We start from the raw sequence: 21878 nt of genomic DNA, 5'->3' as shown, positions 1-21878 counted from the left end.
TTTGTCCTTGATAGAACCTGAAAGCTCCCTGCACTGAAAGAAGAAGATAAGAGTACATCTAGTTCACCATTTCTTATTTTGAGTTCTACAAAAGTCATCCACTCATATGAATCAAGAAGGTCATGAGTGTGAATAAATAATGTATTTTCATTTTGGGGTGAAGTACGTCTTTAAACAATCCTAAAAAAAGGTGACATGGTAAGCAGCTTTAATTCCCACAACATACTACGATGAACTTCTGCCTCTGAAAAACTAAGACTTGGCTTCTGTTGCCTTCAACGTACAGTTCAAATTTCAAGTTCAAAACAGAAATTTACAATGTTTGGGTCTTTTGTTTTTTATTTACACATACTTCTCCCTAAGCCAAACCCCTTTGGCCTTTCCCAGCTCAATTAAAAATCAAGCTCCACCGACAAAACAGTGCAATTAAAGTTTGCTTGACTGGTGATGAGAAGGAGGTAGAGAGATGGAGGGGTGCTGAAACACAAGGCGGTCAATATTATGGCCTATGTAAGGGAATATGAGCACGGTATTGAATTCTGAGTGGCGGGGCATTACATTGTTATCGATAGTCTCCCTCAGGCGGGTGAGGTCCTCCATGGCAGCTTCCCAGTTTTGCATCAGGATCTCAGAGGCCAGCTTGCCCCACAGAGAGTTCAGTGCGTTTCTGTCAGTGGCTGGAACCTGCACACACACAAAGTAAACATCAGCATCGATTCACACACTATCCTGCTCAAACTGCACATTGTTCTGCCCAGAAGTCAACATTCCCCTTGTGGTCTCTGCAAACCAAGTGGAATTGTTTTAAAGAGTGTATATAAGAATTGCAATTTGCTTTTTTATCTAGTGCGGGCATAAATTTATCTGAAAGAGTTTATTGTTTAAGAGTTAAAGTCCACAAAATAAAATTCACAAAAATATTAAGAACTAAGCATACAGCGTGTTTTTACTATGGTAGTCAATGGTGCCTTAGAAATCTGAGTTGCTCGCATTCTTCCAAATATCTTCAAAAACAAAGACGTTTATACTGTTTTGGAACAACTTGAGGGTGAATTCATAACAGAATATATTTATTATTCTATTATAAAGGTAAATTTGAATACTGTTTTTGAAAATCTATCTTGTAATGTTATATGATTTAATAATTATTTACAGCAATAAACACAATTTTCGCCAGCTTTGACTGCTTTAAAGACCATAGCCTGGATTTCACAGACAGGGTCACATCCTATACCTTTCAAAATTAGCAAAGAAAGCATGTAAGCTTGACCACAAATGTAAACATACGGAATTAAAAAAGGTGGTCCGGTGCCACTTGATACCAATAACGCAGATCCAAGTACCTTTTCATTTTGTGAATACTGTATTTCTGACATGCATCTTTCCCCGTTTCTGCAAACATATTCGATCAGCATTCTTGGTAACTCATTTATTTACAGAGGATAAACGGATTAAACTATGTCATCTTTGGGAAAGGAGCTTGAAAGGGAAAAAGAAATGAATCCTGAAAGACTGTTTAGCTTTTTATAAAACCTCATTTGCTGTACTTTGTGATAAAGCCACCGCTGTGCCACACACGATCCGCTCTTCACAAATCTTCTGCATTTCCCATTAGTAAGCATATCTGAGCCCACATAACAACAACACACCAGTACTGTAACTCAACTCTGCACAACGAATCTATCCGTACAGTGAATCTATACATTTGGTCAGTAACGCATTACACACATAAGAACAAAAAAGCAGCTGTGAATGCTAATGTTTTTCAGGAGGTTAGATCAGAGAGGTCCTCAGACAAGAGTCAAAGGTTAAAGGCCACCTTGTCTTTCACATTACTGGGAAATAATTACACAAGTTAAACAAGTGCTCCTTAACTAGCCTGGGGTCAAACGCTATCTCTGTGGAAAGGAAAAACACATCAAAAGACGCAAGAGGGTAAACCATTTAAACGGAGTCAAGAATTACAACTTTTCAGGACAAACGTGACTTTCTGAGATATCTACAGGTGGAGAAGAGTTGCATATAGAGTCAGTAGGAAAGAAAAGCTCTCCAAAGCTCACGTGAACTTGCAGTGACCTCAAGTGCATTGCCTTTGACTTGGGTGAGGGTCTTTAATGATGTGTGCTGCTACCGCTGCGGCCCCCGTGACTGGCTCTAACACATGTCTGGGGGCTTTGATCAGCCCGGGATGCAGACAGGACCGGAGTGGTGGAACGCTAATCAAAGTGTCTGTTTACGGAGGAGTGAGAGAATGAGGTCCAGACATTAGGCCTCAACCAATCAAATCCTCAGGTTTGATTGGATGAGGATGGATTAGGGTGTGACCGTTGTTTAAGTGGGAACAGCTTTGCCGAGCATCTGATACGGTGAGGTCTCTCTCTGGACAAATAACAAAAATTGGGCATGTCAGTAAACGCTGCAACCGATCTCGTTCGGTTCCGCTGCTATTGACAGCAGAAGCCAATAACCGTCTTCATAAGCAGAAACAGGCCCTTGGAAATAATGTTTGGATAACTTGATTAACAAGTAATTGCGATAATCTCCTGACCATTTAGAGAAAAAGCAAAACATCCTGCGGAATTAAGTTATGAAAGGCCAGTAAGATACTCGCCCGGTTTCGTGTGAGGAAATATGAACGTGATTTACCATGGTCCATCTCTGTAGAGACGATCAGCTTCAAAAGGAACAAAAACCGCTGTTTTAAATTATGTCTAAAAAGGCTGAAAACAAACACAAGCAGGAGTTAATCTGTTGCAGGTTAGAGAGATGCTGGAGCATCTCTGCATGTTTAAAGAAAAGAGAGATGGACTGTGGCCAGGGGCTCATGGGAAGTGAAGTGGTTGGGTTTACCAGCTGATAGGAAGTCTTACAAGGGATCTAGTTGCAAATAAAACCTCCCATTAAGAAACGCTCATGTATCTACAACGAGAGTGGTCAAGTGTGAATTATTAAAGGTTCAAGACCTTGTGAAACTAAAATGAGAGTTTTGTGGCTTCAGGTCCATTTCTATTAGCTTTAAGGTCATTTGTAGATATATGCAGTTAAGATTTACAATCTCTCTCTTCTGGGGAAATGGATCATAAACATTGATGATTCATCCTGCACTACAGATATTTCTGTTCAATCAAACGCTCTCTAGGATAAGAATATCCCTCTGGAGCAACAAATCAGGGTGCATCTCTGTGATGGAACTAAAGATATTAGGCACTAGTCATAAAAAAGAATGATGGTTTTCCCAACCTTACTATTTCTATTGGAAATGTGTCAACAGAGGAAAGAAAACTGTGTTTGTCACGGATCATGGTGTCTGAAAGGGATGTCAAATTTGTATTGTATCAACAAGCAGATGGATTCATGTAATGTCAACGAAACAATCTATTTGCCTAATGTTAAGCTGCCAAGAGAGTAATATTTGCATAGCGCAAGACAGTTGCATGGAACAGCTTAAAAATAAACACGGTACGGACGCAACTACCCATCCACTCACAACACTGGAGAGCTTTGATCAAAACTCGCAAAAGTTGGACGGGTCTAAATGACTTTCAAAGCCTGAAAGCTGAAAGAGAGATCAACTCAGGGGAGAACCAGAGGAAAAAGCCTTCTGCGTTGCCAATATAAAGGTCAGCATTTCAATTCTAAAAGTGTTTGTTTTTTCTTTTTTTTCCTGGAAGTCCCTGCCTGCTACATTTGGCGAAGCTCCATGTCATTATGGCAGCTCTCTGCACACTGACTGGCTTTCAGCAGTGTGGCCATGCAAGAATAGCTTCAATACCTGGGTTTTTCCACAAGTTACCTTGACTTTCCACCGCCTCCTGAAATGGGCACATTTTCGCTGACTGACCAGCAACAATAAATTTACTGTGCCGGGGATCCAACGGGATACTCAATCTTTATTCGCAACATCCAATCCCTGCATTAACAGATGATATGAATAAGTTGCTCTTTTCGCACCGAGCGCTCACTGTAACAGGACCTTGGGTCTGGATTTTGCAAGCCTGGCTTCCTCCGTTAAATGGCTACATTTCCCACGTTAGAGGGGTTCTAGAGCCCAACCTCTCCCATGCTAGAAGGCACTTGAGGAGATGGGAGGCCCAGCATGACCTATAGAGGAGGGGGGATAAGGAATACAATGAAGAAAAAAGGTGAGGCAGGTATTCCTGAGAAAGTCAACCGATTAAATCCATTTCTACATTTTTCCATGGGCCAGTTCAAATGCTGATGCTGCAACACTTTCTATTTGTTTAATCTAGGATCGTAAACAAGCAGATAACAATTGCAAGGTTTCAAAATACTTCACTGAATGCGAACAAACAAATTTCGACAATTTCTTTATTTACACTGACTGAGCGGTAATGGTGTAAACAATGTTGGTCAATGTTGTTTGGGCTATCAAAAAATTGCTCCTAAAAGTAGACAAACGGTGCTTTTTGATCATATATGGTATATTACAGTAATGTCTTGTGTTCTGCCAGCCAATCGCTGCTGTCTTCGTGGAGTGCTCTGATAAAATTAGCAAACAAAACATGGCAAAGAGGAGATACACATCAGAAGAGGCGATTGGGATGACAATGAAGTGTGTGTGATGTGGGCCTGTGCTTGCAATTAGACAGGAACTGCTTCAGACACTACCACATTTGAGTGAATAGTGCAAAAAATACACCAGGAGAACTGGGGTAAAAAGGCTCATAAATGAAAACTATGCAAATGAATGACACTAATAAGACTTATGCATGTACTACAGTAATATATATATATATTTGTCTATCTGATTTCTATTTACAATCTCACAACACACAGTGATGGTCAATAACCTTAATTTATTTAAAAACATTTGTTTTCTGAAAAATATTATCCTTTCCACATGATGATGGCACATTGTTATATAATTTGACAGTCAAAAAAACTAAATTTTTGCTTCAGGTTCTACAGGGTCAAGAAACCCAGAGGTGTATGATAAAAGACCATTGTAGAAGGCAGTTAGTCATGTCCTTTTAGTATTTTCGCTCTTACAAATACACAAAAACACAATTAGTGAAGGGTGCAATTCAAGGCTCGTCCACTACCCTTTTCCTCGGCTCCCACGAAAACCACAGGGACACAACAAGCAAACAATTAAACAAAACAAACAGCATGACAGATTCTGCAGATCATTTACAAATGGGAAACATGTCGACATTAAACAACAAATGTTAAAACACAATTGCCCCACCTCCAAGTTAAAAACGATTTTAAATCAACGTTTTTTAATCAATGACGCATCTCAACAGTGACAAAGCGTTGCTTGGCAAACGTTTTTTTTTTTTTACGACACAATGTGGGCTGAGTGAATCATACGTGAGAGCAAGTCTGTCTGGCCATCTGACCAAAGGGCAATGCATTCCATTCAGAAAGGCTACGCGGTTACGTGAGAAACACACGGCTGCAGGAGTCCGATAACTTAGCCAGGCGTGGAGCCTCTCGCAAAACTCTCGGCCCAGGCCAGCGTTGACAATGGGCACCTCTCTTCAAGACACTGGACTACTTCCACACAGTGTGACCAGAGAGAAAAGAGAGGGTCAATTTGTTCGTTCCCAGCCGTCTTAACCCCCCCACCCACCTACTAGCCAGACAGCACATCACTGAGCCTTGAGCGTCCGGCCACTTTCACCCATAAGTTCATCTTTCACTCATTTCTACAGGCAGTGGGAGAGAAGCCACAAACACCAGAGCCCAAGCAATGAGCTCTTTGTTTATAGAGGAAATAAGGAGTACGCATGTGTAACGTGGATACTGCCAGTACTCTCCGTGAACTGCAATTATCTTCCCCCACAAACCTACTTTGGTATTATCTGATTCCAAAAGTATTCCACTGGTGAAAATTATTTAATCTAAGGTCCTCGGTGCATCATTGCTTGGATCTTTCTCTAGACAACAACAAAAGAAAAAAGTAAAACGAGAGTCATTCTACAAAAGAGAACAGAGAAATACAGGACTTGTGCTAAAAAAATATGAATCTATTGCAGAAAGATTTTTACAATACTAATATTGAAGAAACTGCCTATTGAACCACTGTCTGTTTCAGCTTGAAATACCAAGAGTATGATTAATAACGTCAAGTAAAATTTGTTCGAATAACAAAAATGGATTAAGTTTAACTTGGCCCCTTCATATAGGAAACACACTGCAAAAAATTGAAATAAATGAATCAGTTTTATTTCCACACGTGGAATTGGCTCACATAGAATTTGAAAATGTCAGATTCAATGTGATTTTAGATTTGAACAGATCAGATGTCACAGGTGTGAATACAGACCTAGTGTAATTTATACGTAAAAAATATTTTTTTATCTTTATTAAGCAAGCTACATTTAACTCTTGCAAGAATAGGGAATCCCAAGAAACCAAGACTGATTAGGCCACAAAATCCCCACCAATAATCTATGGGGAGCAACTCTGCCCACAAACCCAAAAGCTTATGAGGTCTGCCACTGAACACTTGGCCCAGGAATAACCTCAAAGACTGACTCTTTGAGGTAGTTCTCATCAGTGCTGAAGACACAAGACAAGGATTTTAATACGCCATGACGTTCACTTATTAAAAAGAATCACAACATCATCAGGTACTTTTTGTTCTTTTGACCATCTCAAGTGCAAAAAGCTATTACAAGAAGTTGACTGTTGAAAAAAGTCAAGCAATGGATGAAAGCCTCTCAATAACTCATAATAAAACGCATAAAAAAATGCTGGACCCTAATTTAAGAAAATCTACCTGTGAGCAACTGATCTCCACTTTTCACTGACGTCACTTGAAAAACACAATGCTAAGTGCATGTGTAATGCTCATAACTCATAGGATCTGGCAGTGTCTGGTACTAAAAAGCAAAACCATATTAAGCGGAGACAATAATTCAGACTTTCAATGGAAGGACCGTCCACCAAAATTAACACACACAGGGGAGCTCTCCATCAAAATAAAACTGTTTGTCCATTAGACAAGAACTTATTAAACAAGAATGCACTTAATGGCGTCAATTTGCGAAGGAGAAAATGAAAGGGTGTCGTGATGAAAATAAGTTCTTTTAAATTCCCCTACTGGGAACGTCCTAAAGGAGAATGCTGAAAACCCAACGTTGTCATCTGTTAAAGACGTGGGCGTGGTAAAACACATACCAAGACTCTGAAGAAGTAGAGGTACTCCGCTGCACCTGAGTAGTTCCCACACTCGTACTGGAACTTGGCGTATCGGTACAAGGTGTCCAAGTACTCCTGGCGGAACTGCAAGGTCAGAAGTTAAAAGAGAACACAAATTAATAGGAAATAATTTATGTTAAGATTTAAAATCCAGCAAAATGAGCAATAGATGTTTTCAAACCTCAGCATCTAGAAACAAAACTATATCACTATTTGCAGAGATCATTAAAATACCCTATGAAATCACTTGAAGAGCAATTGTTGAATAATTTTCTATTGAAACAGGAAGTTGAAAACACAGAACACCTAAGCTCTGTTTGTGTCACAGCCATTAATCATTTAGTCCTATTTGGTTGAAAAGTTGAAGCATTTGATTAGAAAAAAAATTTACGTGACAATTTTAAGTTTTGTTACAAGTTAGCTTTCGGGAGCACTTGCATATAAATAGTTTCAAAAGCTCAGAAACAAGAGCTAAAAGTCACAAAACTCCAAATATGATTTCATGGGGGTCGTTAAACCACAAATCCACCACTTTAAAGCAAAATCCTTGTTTATCAAACAGTGATGACAAGACTGTACCAGAAGTTTGAGGAACTTGCTGGTAGAGCATCTTGGAACACAGAGCTCAGTGTGTGTGTGTGTGTTTATTTTATGTTTGTGTGGTCACAGTAAACTAGAACCCCGGTGTGGATGTTGTCAAGCCTGCAGGGGCCTTCCCGGGGGCGGCAGCGGGGACAAGCCTCTGCGGATCTTGTCATAAAGACAGCAAAGCCACCACTGTGAAGGTGCACTGAGGACAGGCCTCAGGTCAGTCCCAGGATGCTGGGTGGGAGTGCTGTTAAGTCAAATATAGAATCCCCAGCATTCTTGAGGCCATACCCACAGGTTGTCGGACCATTCCATTTATTCTTAACAATTCGCCACAGAATGTAAATGTCCGCAGAAATTTCTGCAAGCCATAAAATCCCCCAAAGTTAAGTTTAGGTTTTGGGAAGTCATTTAATGTCTTTCTGCTCGGGGCCCTACCCTCCCCTCCCGTCTGCCCCCAAAACAACAAGGTTCAGAGAAAAGTCATGAGAACTTCTCAAAAGGGTGAAAGAATCATCAAAAGTACTTACACCATGCTTCTCGGCCAAATAGTCAAAAAGCATACGCCCATCCCTGTAGGAAAAAAAATGTTGTGGTCAGAAATGACTGGAAGAATGTGAATTTTTCTGTTAATGTAACCTTTAGTGGATGTGCAGCAACAATATTGCTTTACAAGACATTAAATATAGAAGTAAATACAAAACCATAAAAAACAAAGGAATCAAAGAATGAAAAGGTATGATATTGTTTTAAGCAAACATGCACGGTAGGTGTGACACCGTATATTCAATGCTTCGATAGGAGCATGATTAGATTTCCAATCTAACAGTCGAATCTTTGCAGTGGCGTAGCAGACTGGCACACACTGTGCCACCAAAAATATTATTTATGATGTATAGAAAAGGCCCTTTTTAGGGTTGGGTACCGAAACACCCGGTGTGAGACCAGAAGCAGCACGTTCCGCATGCACCTGAAGATGACTCTCAAATGAATGTGTACAACATTTCCAAACATTTGTTATTTACTGAATGTTTGGGAATTGAAATATGAATTAACACTTTGTCTGTAAATGCACGTAGTTCGTTACTTAGACTGAACTTTGTGCTGCATGATACCAAAAAATTTAAATGAATTTATATAATCAAAATCACTTCATAATAGCAAGCACGGCGCAGACTTTCGCAACTTGTAATTCTCTGCACTGAAAGCGAGCCTCAGGAGGAGAGAAAATCATGCCCAAGAAAAATGGTGAAAGGGACTTTTTGACTGTTTAAATGGTGAGATGTTTTATTGCATTCCTCCTTTACATGCTGTAAAAAAAGTAACTTTATTGGTAGTTCATTGGTAATGAACGTGTTGTAGTCCCGTTTGTAAAAAAGATTTCATTGTTATCGTTTAGTTATAAAAATATTTTTGAGGCAAAATCTGGTGTAGTATTGTATTGCAGAGCATTGTTCCGTGATGTTTAAGGAAAATGTCCATTCATTTTACTATTTGTGGCTTGTGTTTAGAAATTATGTTCCTCTGCATTTCAGACATTTTTCCTCAACACATTGTGACTTAATTCTGGCATATTTGTTTTATTTCTTATTTTTATTTATTATAAAAGCATATCCTGATCTAAACAAATTCTGTAAATTAATGCGTGATTGTTTTGTGGTGCATCAATGTTGCGCAGTATCCTTAACCACCTGGTGTCTTCCCCACACGTGCATACATGCACACGCACACAAACACACGTATGATTCGACTATTGGCAAGACGTGACAATTCTGATTCGACTATGTAAATCCTTGTTTCAATGATCTACTAAATAAAAAAAATGACAAAAGGCCAGAAATAAACATCAGTGCTTGTCCACACATAAACACATACAGCATGTAAACCATAGAAAAATGAAAGAATGAGTCAAATGAGTAAAATAAAGAAACAATCACAAAAAAACACCAAGTATCAACTCATCCGGTGGGCAGAAATAAGATACTAGTGTTATGCTTGTATCATTGAGTTTTGGCAAAACGCTCGGCACGGCACTCGGGCTGGTAACCGTGCTAACCGCACGACCACCTCCGCCAAATGTGGCCGGTCTCCAACGCCGGCGGCAAATGAAGAAGTGCGTCACCGAGCGCCCCAGACAGAGAGAGGAGGATGCAAGTTTATTTTATTTGTGGGAATGTTCAAAGGCTGTTCATGAAGGCGTTCTCCTGCACAACTGCTTCTGTTCCATTATACTGTTATCCGACAGATGCTGGGACTCTGGGTGGGGACGAGCCACCCTGATGCCGCTACACCATAACGCGTGAAAAAGCATTCATCAATCATAGCTCTACATTTAACGCAAATCAAAATTTATTCAGTACTAACAATCACAGTAAGCAAAGGAAAACAGGAGTTTTCTTTGAACGACTTATATTTTGCTCTGTAGTGCCGCCCATTGTGAAATCCCATTATTTAAATATATATATATATATATATATATATATATATATAACAGTTCTGAGGACATGTTTTACTATACTGCACTTATAGCCCCTATATATTTTTCAAAGCGTTTTGCATTACAATAATTTAGAGAGTGTCATGCCATTAATAAACACCCCATCCTGTGGTAAAATATACTTCTCATACCCTGCCCATTAACATCACAAATAAAAAACAACAACTGTGATTGATCAAAAAACATGTCAGAGAGCTCTTTCTGTCTACTGCCCACTTTATTTTTAAGCTGCAAAAAGACCAATAGTCAGAAGTCTGTCAAGTCGGCTCTCACCTAACATCTCCCTTACCCATTTATTACCTGTCAACCTGTACACGTCTGTCTGTTAGTGGAAATTATACCTCAACTCTGTCAACTCGCACCACTGCCCGTCTAGGCAGAAATTGGGATGGGGGAAGGGAGCAAGTACCAAACGGAGGTCAGTGCTCAGGGAACGGTGAGAATACTAGGCCCTCTGCCATTCAGAGCAGCTCAAGCGTCCATCAGGCTCAGCCGTTTAGAGACGAATCCATCCTCACTCCATATGTTCTAACACCCCTAAACACTGATCCTGACAGATTCGCAAACACAATATCACCTGCTTGTAACATCCTGTCTATGAATGACACTGCAAACATCAGAAAAAACACGCGCACAGACACACACAAGCAATTAACAAATAATGGACAAATAAAAAAAGACTTGTCCTGATATGCACTTCCCGGTGGCGTCTCGGCCTGTGAAACTCCAGACACCGAAAAATGCCCTCCGAAACCCGAAATATTCCGATCGAACAAGTAAACTTCAAAGTGACTCGTTAATGAAGAGCAGACATCCATTTGAGCGGGTTAATTAAGACTGTGCCTGGTTCGAAGGCCACAAACTTAATCCTGTACTGTGACAAAAACATGTTTAGGAGAAAAGAAAAACAAACTGGTGTAAAAGATGTCTAGAAAAGGCGATACCACCTACTGCGATTTCTCACTTGGGAGACACCGCAAACACGCACTGGTAAATGCTAAAATGCATTTAAGCAAGGTGCTGTATTAGCGCTAGTCCAAACGAACAATTAAACAATAACCAACTGCAGATCACAGACTCAGCTGATGTACTTATTTGTGGTGCATGCTAAGACAAGCATCTACAATTGCTTATTTATAATTGTATTATTATAAAATTCCTAAAACTAGGTATCAGCTCAACTTTGGCACACAACCAAACTAAAGCTACACCACATAAAGAAAGCTACGAGTATGCTTTGGATAAAAGCGTCTGCCAAATGAATAAATGAGTATATTAAGCATATTCCTAATAAGTGAAAAATTGTGTCTCCAACTTCAACTGTAGAATAACAATACAAACTCAGAATAATACAAAATCTGGTGAATGTTTGTGAATGTATGAAAAGTAGCAGGTTTATAGCAAAAAGACTACAAAAATACAAGGTCACCACAGAAATAGTCCACAAGACTAACGTATGGAAGAACGAAAACATTTCATAGCTTTTTGTGAGGTATAACTTTAAATAATTATAAATATTGAAATACAGACAACTCTTATAAAACAAGTAGCAATATTCCATTGGTGAACGAATCTTTGCTTTGAGCCTGACCCACTTAATAAACCAGTTCATCCAAATGACAAAATCTGAATGAATAACCCATTTATACAATGTTCCAATTGCTACAATTCCAATGGAGTGTAATATCGTCTAATGACAACTTAAATTGTGGTCACAAAAACGGAAAAATCCAATGGACTACTTTTAGCGCAATTTTGATTGAATTTTGAATACTCACTCTATTCTTTTATAACCCCTATAGCATACATTATTGGAATGACATGAGTAAATGATGAAAGATTTTCATTTTTAATATATATATATATATATATTAAATAAATAAAAATTCCTAATGGCTTGTACACCAAATAACCAAACTTAAAACATCTAAATTGATCTGTGCAGCAGTTATGAAATGAAGAAATATTCATTTGTTTAAAAAAGTAGGCAAAGAATGAGATCAGAGTTACCAAAATATTTCAATTACAGTTAAGTCAGCATTAGATAAACTGAACAAAAATAGCCCCTCCAAACTCACCAAAGTACGCACAAGGATTCTGCTCTTCTGAATTTGCTCAATTGAAACCATACACTCATCCCCACAGCAATTTCCATCAAATATGAAGCAATTGTGATTACAAATGCCTGCTGATGTCCTGCCATCTATTTAATTGAATGACACTTAAGCCTGACCATCCAGAGAAGAGCCACAAATGTTCTGTTTGGAGTATCGCCTAGCATTGCAAAGGGCTCCATCCCACATCCATGAGGAATGTTTCATCTACATGCAATTCTATGTGCATTAGAAGAACAATAAATGATACCTTATATTTAAAAGAAAATTACCAATTTAGAGTCCCAATTTAGTTTAAAATCCTAACTATTCTCCACAAGTCGTGTTCCAATAAAAGCTACTGACGCATAAAAAGTTGTACAGCAAAGTACGGAAAGATGATCGCTTTTAATTTCTAGCCAACCACAATACACCCTGAAGCGTGTATTCAATACCTTAAGCATTTCTAAGAACATTTAAGAATTATTTGACTCTGCATATTTGCGGTATTGATTCCAGTTGTTTGCTGACACTTACGTTTCAGAAATGCAAATACAGCAGCCCTAGTACTACCATTGTAAAAGTATATTATGTAAAATACAGATCCACAACATTTAAAAATTCTACACACTTATTTTGTTTGACAACCATACTGACATATTATGTAATTATAAAAAATGGTTTTATTTCAAATAATAGAAGCCATTGTTTTATAATGTTCTGGATTCAAATCATGGTTTCAAAATTTAGATAATAACAATATTACATTTTTTAATGATCTAATCAACTTATTACAGGTGGCGAACACCTTTAAAAGTTGCAGACGCAGCTAATTTCATATTTACCTAGTCGACTGCATCTGCCTGGTGGTCTCTGGGTCTTCAAACACCTTCACGATTGGCTCCGTATCAGCTTGCAGTTGCTTCAACTGAGCCACAACATCAGTCCTCTTTTCTCTGAGAGCTGAGAAGAGGAGACACATAGACAATAAAAACCTCTTAGAGCCACTATTTTTTATGTTTTGCTAATAAACCCCTTTAACATTGCTTTCTCTGATAATAAGACCTAAAACCCACATCATCACTTACAGTTGGGGATCTCTTTGTTAGGAAATAAGTTCCTGTAAACATCCATGGCGAAGTCCACCATGTTGGTGTCACTGAGAAGATCCAGCTTTCCATGGAGGAGCTCATGGTCATTGTAGATCTACAAGACAGACCAGAAAGCATATTTATAACCATTAACCTTATTACCTATGTAACTACCTATAGCGCAGATAAATGTATTTAATATACTACAAAAACATGAACAAGATCAGCTTTCAACTTAATTTAAAGGTAGTTTAGTTGGTATTCTAAAATCTTACTACGTTGGTAAAAAATGCATACCTATAATGCTGTATAGATTAACGTTAGCTCTACAAATGCTAACGATGTAGCCAGCTAAAAAAAAAAAGGGTTGCCTAAAATGCAGCCTACGTTACTGGGTTTTTATACCCCAGCCCGCCGCTTTTCATAAAATGGACTGCATTGTGAAAATACAGCCACTCGTTTGTTTTAAAAGCTGTTTACTGTGTTATTGTTTATACTTATTCAGCAGTACTGCGCTCTTCTGCTTTAGAGAACCCGGATATGCCGGTGAGGCAGCGGCACTGTAGCAGACACGCGCGCACGTGGTTAAAGCTATGTATTCTTTATACATACAAATAGTGCTACGCCATGGTTTCATGCAAAAAGTTAAGTTACATATATACCTCTTTAACTGAAAGGAATTCCAGCAGTGGGAAAACCAGGTGCCGGTCAAGAAATTGGGCGATTTTGGTTGTAAGATCATATTCCGCCATCTTGGCTACGGAAGAGGACGTGATGGTTCAAAACAAGAAAGCTTTATTTGTATATAAAAAACACAATGTACGCGTACCAGCAGCCCGCCTCTTTGAGAAAGTCCCATACGATACCAATGACCATAAGTAATATGTTTTAATAGTAATTTACTCTATACCTAGCTATACATACCTTTAAATAGAATATATAAATAAAGTTAAAATATAATAAATAATAACGGTTTTGATAATGTATTCAACTATTACCATTATACTTTAGCAGATTGTTAGAATTAAGTTTTTTAATCCTTTACTAAAAAAAAATCTATGCAAATAGATTAGAAAATAAAAATAGCATTTACTTGGTACAGTGGTACAACAGATTAACAAGTTAGTGTTAAATTAAGACAAGTTAAATAATAAGTTTAATAAGTTTAAAAAAAGAAGAAGTTTACTTAAAAAATAAGTAAAAATTATAAATAAGATAATAGTATAAGATAGAAGTAAAAGTAAATAGTAAATAGATATAAATAGAGTCAATAGAAAAGTTAAAAGTTTACTCAATTGTGCTGTGTAGAATAGAATAGAATAGAATAGAATAGAATAGAATAGAATAGAATAGAATAGAATAGAATAGAATAGAATCTGTGAAAGTAAACAGTACTCTGATATTAATTTAAAGAGGGAAATAGAAGCATGATTACACTGTAAATCTTTCAAGAAAACTATAATTTGACTGCAAAATTTATACAATGAAACATTTTATTTACAAGAGGGCTGTGCTTTGCCAAGTGAACTTGCAGAGTTTTTTAAATCTTGCTCAAAGATGGGCCTCTTCCAGAACCCACTGAAACTCCTCCAGCCGAAAAATGTCAGCAAGGGTTCAAGAAAAGGACCCAGGGAAAGTGACCTCACAGAAATTACTACACTTCAAAAGATCAAAACAATTGTTACTGTCAAACTAATTATGATTAACTGACAGTTCACCTATTGCAGGGTTTGCTCCATGGGGTGTCAGCTAGCTTAAATGGAAAATAGAAAATAATATGAGAACAGTAGCGCACAATGTTTTACCCCTTATAGCAGCAGTCTTCTAAAGATGCCCATGTGCTGGCCATACACTGCAGAGAAGAGCCAATATCAGCTCTTAAATGATCTCTAATATGTTCCACTAGCACCATGTTTACTTGACAACCACACCTCACTATTCTAAATCCCTAAACAATTTCCCACTTGTAACAGTGAACCCCTCATTCTCTAGACTGTCTGCACGTACAAATGAGTCACAAATGCTGAATTGTCACTTTAGCTAAATTTGTTATACTGCGTACCTCTGACGTTTTTCAAACTCTGAACGCTGGAAGGAAAATAACAGAAGTATAGTTAAAGACATTTATGTTTGAGTGCTCGTACACAACAAAGTGCTTTATATAAAAAGGTCTTGTTTATTGTCGTTGCCATTGCAACAACATTTGTATATTGATTTTGTTTAAGCATTTCCAATTTTCAATACTAATTTGAGGCTTGACAACTTGTTTGTATTGAAATTGAAAGGTTAATATGATTTTTTACTTTTCCTTTTTAAAATAAGAAAATACATCACAATTTCACGCTTGCTTTACCATACTGTAAACCAATTTTCACAGTTTGTATGTGTGCATGAGAGGCCTTTTGCATTGACTATTTTTGCTGTCACACCCACTAAACATTCTAAGTTCACGAGAAACTTTTTTGTCCAACATTTCACGATCCATAATGTATTTCGTGCATGAAAGCAAGCATATGCATTTAGACAGTGTTGGGTTTTTACCAAAGCAAAGAAAGGACTTTATTTATTTAATACTCTTGTTTGTTTTATTATTTTGTATTGGAAATTTATTTCTCCCTGTCTCAACAATTTGGCACATCAGCCCTAAAGCTTGGGAGGGCATCCATGAGAATTCTTGTGAAATTATTATTCATGGCTGAACTTTAAGGAAATTACCGGCTATTACAAAGTGGTTTGGTTTAACTGTGCAAATAGGCACCATGTACGGGACTGTAAATGCCTGAGCACTTAAGGTAAGATTCTTTTTCCTCACTGTTCCTATTTTTAAAATTCATATGTTGCACCTTTTCAATCTGGAATCAAGGTGTCATATAAAATGTGAAACCGTTTCATTTGATTAACATTTAAAATATTATGGGTGGCAAATTGTTTCTATTTATTATTCTAAGAACAAATCAGTTTTTTTACGTGATGAAATTAACAAATAGGGTCATCGGTCCTAACTTTTATTTTTCGCTTGTAAACTTGATAGGGCAATGATTTCCAGAAAGAGGCAATGCTGGCAAAGGCTATTGGAAAATGAAGGAGCATAGGTTAAATGCCGCAATAGAATATTAATTGACATTAAGTCTTACGTTCGAAAAATTAATTCTGAGGCCAAATCGCTTTGGTTTCTCCTGTTTCAACCAGCCAATCATTTTAATGAAGAAGCCTCTGGAGCACAACATTGGAAAATCCACGTTTCTCTCCAGCAAGCAAAACTGACGTTATAGGAGACAGGGGCAGGCGGATACAGAAAGGTGTAAAGTTCTCTTAAACATCCTTTACAAAATGTAACAACATTATAAATTACATTACAAATACAAATAAAGCACCTTATTGTGTAGGTAATAAAAAAGATTGAAAAGTATGACGTTAACTTAATTCTAGCTGTGCGGTCATGTAATAAAGATCTCATTTATTGGTTTGGTGTGACAAATAAATGTCAGAGGTTCTAGGTGCAAATCTAAAATAAAATCATGTAAGAACATCTCTTATGGATAAAGTATGTGTATAGTTACAGACCTTAGCAACACATTTGCTCAAACACAGCATCAGTGTATACAGTGTACTAAATACTTAGTGTTTTAAATACAAGTTACACTGGTGATTCAGAAACCTTTCTCTTGGCTGGGGAAATACTCCTTAACAGGTCATTTTAACCCAAACTGACCCATTAAAAGGAGGAACTTTGCTTTACAGTGAATCATAGCAAGCTGTGGCTTTGTTAATGCACAGGAAACTGTGAGCGCTAAGGTGATTAAATCGTTGATGTTCCTTTGAGGGAAACCTACCCATTACTGCGGAAAAATAGAGACCTTTCTGCATTTGCAATTGGACGAAGTTAGTAAACCCAGATCCCTCTGGATGCTTAAAGGCAGTTTCTTAAACGGAGACCTAATTCTAGCCTAAATTTTATAACCTTATTTGACTGACGAAGTGTTGAATGAGCTCATGGTTGAGGGAATATAAGTTTCCCAGAAAAAAGCTGCAAATCAATTTGATGAATAAAACTGACTCAATTAATATTTTGCAAAAATATCTTGCTTGATGTCTTTGGACGTGAAATGTTTATATAGATGGAAATGGATGGTTTAAATGTCTGTGGTAGACAGTAAAATGTTTGCAGGAAAAGTTCTGATTGCCCAGATGTTGTTGCTGCTTTTTTACAACTCCTCTGTCTGGAAACTCCGCTTACAGATGCTCCACAACTCGCTGGATTGAATACACGCCTACACTCCATCCCCACCCATCTCAACTGAGAAAAGTGGTTGGTATGACCGCAAAAATAATAACTTGCACAATTAAGTATTCCACAATAATGTACATCTTTCTTCCTTTCACTATCATAAACCTCAAGCCTCAAAGTAAAAAACAGCACTTTACATAAGACGTGTAACTGAGAACCACTTCTCTATTTTGTGTTTTAAATTGATCGCACTTTATTATGTCGCACATGAAGTTTTACATCATCATGTATGGCAATATATGAAATGTGAAATCAGTTCATTGTTAAATTTGTTGAAGCACTTAGGAAAAAGATAATAGCACATATAGTACCTGAACAACACTAGTACCTGAAGAAAACTTACCTTCATTACATTTAAATGGCTTTTAAAGTATGTTTTTTTATTTAAATGTATTTTTGGGGATACAAACACATACCTAAATACTAAAGATGAGGAAACCCATCACTATAGTTCACAGAGGAAGTGACATAACACCCCATTGAGCAGCCTGGCATCATACCCTGTTTGTGTGTATCACAAGACCCTGCAGGCGCCTCTGTAACCATGCAGAACTGTTAAGTGCAGTGTCGACACGCCCCCCTGTTGTTTCTTACTCCATCGGGGGAAAAGAGTGGAGGGTGGTCTTCAGAGCAACTACGTCTGACCAGTTTCTCTGCACCTTTGTGTGGGCTTCTGCTTCCAGGCTCTCTTTAGTCTACGTTCATTAGGGTCTGTGCTGTAAATAAAAATGCCAGGGACACCGGGCACCTACAAAGGATGAACTGAGAATTTCGATGCTTGAAAAAACTATGCTTTAAACATACAGTTCTTTATATATAAAATAACTGTGTCTTGTAAGGTGTGTTAATGGTGGTACAGATCCACTGTGCTTGCGTACCGTATTTTATTAATTGTTATTATTATTTTATTATGCTTTCCTTTTTTGATGTATTTTAAGGTGTCCCTTAAAGCTGGGTATGTGTACTACAAGAAACACACAAAATCATCATCTCGTGAGGGCAACATCAGTTATTTTATAGGTTTAGCTCTGGGATTGCAGATTCCTTTAAGCATGTTATCTTTGAATGAAATCTGGCTAAGACTTAACATTCAACTGTGTCTTAATGGAGATGATAGGTTGAAAAACTTAACACTTCTCAATAAAGTTCATGACATGCAATGCAAAAAAAGATCTAATCAAATAGTATGATAGACATATTAAAACACAGCCAAACTTTCTATGAAAAAACATTCCCCTGACAGCTGCCTTGATATGTTGAAGACTCTGCCAGACAAGTGATGCAGCTGCTTTTTATTCCAATATCAAATTAATCCAAATCAATATTCTTAAAAGACAAAATGTCTCCATATACCTCAAAAAAGTCAAACATTCTCTCTGGGCCCCAGTGGCAGTATATGAATTCAAATTATATTTTCCCCCCCTGTTTAGATATGCATCACCTCGTCCGTTGGACGTGTCTGGTGATAAATCACCAGCCCAGATCCCTAATCTCATGCCCAGTACTGACTTCAGAACCATTAGTTTTGATGCCATTGGACTTGGGTTATCACTGGAGCCAAGGGGGCCAGTGAACAATGCAAACTCGCACAGAGCCTCCCATTGCACCGAGTGTGGTGAGACATCTGCAGCGCACATGTAAACCACAATCGCTTGCTCTGAGAGTTCAACATTTTAAACCTTTTAATGATTTAATGGAAAAAGCTGAATGTCCATTAATGTTTTTCTGGACGTGCTAATGCAATCGAGATATTGTGAGAAGTTGTGAAAACGTGAATGAAATAAAACTACACTAATAAATATTTTATTGAAAAAAATGACAGCAGCGAGGCAGACAGAACATAATAAAAAATAAAGTCTGGCACAGTATTTTCCTAGTTCTTTATCATAATTTTGATACATAAAAAAGTAACGTTTCTGTATTACAATCTTTTTGTAAAGCTGCTTTGCAAAAGTGCACATTCTGAAAGGTGGTGTATAATTAAAATGAAACTAATTGTAAGAAATGTATAACGAATGTTAAATGCATTGAGAAAAGGCCTGGATGACCTTGGTTGGTCTCGCCTGTCTAAATACCATAAAGAAAAGGCAAGAATGAGGTAACTAAAAATGAAAATGAAATGGCGCTAACTTTGCCTTTTTTGAAAGTACCAAAACCTCAAATGATCGCAGACCCCCTGAGGAAACAGACATCTTCAGTTGCAACAATAGCGAAGGTCCAGACCGCCGCTACTTTGGACCCCTGCAACTTTGGGAAGACAGATTCAAGCAGTGGTCTTGTGAAATCATTGAGCTCCGGCACCGCCAGAGTAAAGCTGAGGAAATTACAGATGCGCTTCAAAACCAAGCTATACTTCCAGCGGTTTCAAGTAATTGTGCTTTCTGTTTACAAAACTGGTGACAACAGTCATTCCTTTGTATTGGCAAGATACAGGGCTCCTACAGTAGGAATCCTGTATCTTTTCTGATGTGGTTGTGCTTTGCTATCCCCAGAAGACACATGTGAACACTCTGAAATGTCTTTATGGATCTGACGGACTCAGTCCAAGGAGTGACAGTGGCATGGGTGAGTTGGGGGTCATGCTCTATTGCCCCCACATATTGAGGGCAACTGAGGCGTGACCCATTCGGTCTCTGGAAATGTTATGCTAAACAAAATGAGTTCCAATTGAGGAAAGGGATAATGTGCAGTGTTGTACGCTTAAAAACTATTTCACAACAGGAAAAAGGTTTCCTGGCTGTCAACTTAAATGAGGTGCTCTTTGGTTGTTATTTCACAGCTTTACAGCACATGTTTGAGAAAAAAGAAACAACGGCATTGCATGACTACATTCTTTAACGTGCCTTTATTATCTATCGGCACACATTGTAGAGATTTTTCATTTATATTTATATAATATTGCTGTACCAACACGTATATTGATAAACACTAACATTGATAATCCTTTTTTTAAATGCTGTCAAGTTCTGTTATTAAATGAAAAGATCTTAAGTCAAAATGTAATGAAACATTAAATAGCAGTTTAAGCAATATTTTAAATAACATTTGTTATTAAATTCTAGAAAATAATTCATTTCTATCATATTTTTATTAAAAAATACAATTCTAAATTTAATATGGCTGGAGTAGCATACTTTTACAAATAATTTTCTCTTTTTTTATATTTCCACCATCAGAAAGATCCAATTGTATTATTACATTTAACTATCTTATTCTAATTATTAAGAAAATTTCAGTGCATAGTAAAAAATGAGCTGGATTTGTTGCCATTTAGAGTCTTGGGTAAATAAAATTTGCCTCGGAGTATACATCTGAGTGAACAGGAGAAGGGAAAAAGAAACTATGTGTTTGTGTGTCGGCGGGGTCTGGGGAATAATTGCCATAATGTTCTGCCACTGGCTCGACACTTTGGACAGAACAGAGGTCAAATGTGCTGTGGAAGAAGTTTCACTTCAACAAACCATGGCCATAATTAAGGTCACATGTATGATTTGTTTAAGGTTGAATGCCAACCTGAGGTAGAAATTTTCTTTCAAGACAAACACGAGCCAGCGGGTTCCAAAAGCTGAGCTCGAGTACTGTTGCAATTGCATCTGCCTTCATTTTCTGTAATTGGAAGATATTGCTCGGAACAAAAAAAGACTGGAAAAGGTTAGTGGTTGTTAAAAGACACAGAACACCTCACCCAGAGCTTCCCTTCGTCTTTATAACTGCTCGTGTCAGAGATCAGTAGCCTTAAAAACTTCTGTCAAAAATCAAAATAAAATGTCTTTCATTTGAATGCACTCTTTCTGTGGACCTTGCATTTGAGGGAAAACACAGGTCTGGTTGTCACACGTGGTCCTCCAAAGGCACAGAAAACTATTCAAAGAGCAGTTCAGAAGCACAATTTGGGTTTTGAAACGGTTGCTATTGATCTCTCCTTATGGTGACACTTTAGGCAAGAAGTGGAGGTCCAAAGTAAACACAGAGCATGTGCTACCTTTTTTCCTCACTTATACAGACCCTATTGTGAATGAAACTGACACCTGTAAAGGCATCTTGAAGAACCTGTGAACACGGGTTGTCTTCAACCTCCAACCTTCAACTGTCTTTCTAGAGAGATTGTGCTGTCTGTTCTGCTGAACAGGTTATAAGTTGGTATTTAACAG

At 37.8% G+C, this 21878-nt stretch overlaps 1 protein-coding gene across 1 annotated transcript in view; it reads right to left on the bottom strand.

Annotated features, from left to right (window-relative positions):
* The window catches only part of eif3ea (eukaryotic translation initiation factor 3, subunit E, a), a 33252-nt gene extending 19008 nt beyond the window's left edge, over positions 1 to 14244 (bottom strand). The window contains exons 1-6 of the mRNA XM_079470528.1: positions 14102 to 14244; positions 13437 to 13554; positions 13194 to 13311; positions 8289 to 8331; positions 7150 to 7254; positions 559 to 684 (exon numbers count right to left, since the gene is read on the bottom strand). Of these exons, the coding sequence (XP_079326654.1) occupies positions 559 to 684; positions 7150 to 7254; positions 8289 to 8331; positions 13194 to 13311; positions 13437 to 13554; positions 14102 to 14191 (600 nt within the window). The 5' untranslated portion in view covers positions 14192 to 14244. The remainder of the gene's footprint in view (positions 1 to 558; positions 685 to 7149; positions 7255 to 8288; positions 8332 to 13193; positions 13312 to 13436; positions 13555 to 14101) is intronic.
* Positions 14245 to 21878: the final 7634 nt, after the last annotated feature.

Source organism: Barbatula barbatula (genome assembly GCF_947034865.1).
Source record: "Barbatula barbatula genome assembly, chromosome: 12".
NCBI classification, from domain to species: Eukaryota; Metazoa; Chordata; class Actinopteri; order Cypriniformes; family Nemacheilidae; genus Barbatula; species Barbatula barbatula.
Note: the sequence above shows the minus strand (reverse complement) of the source record. Positions and strands in the feature narration are given on the sequence as shown.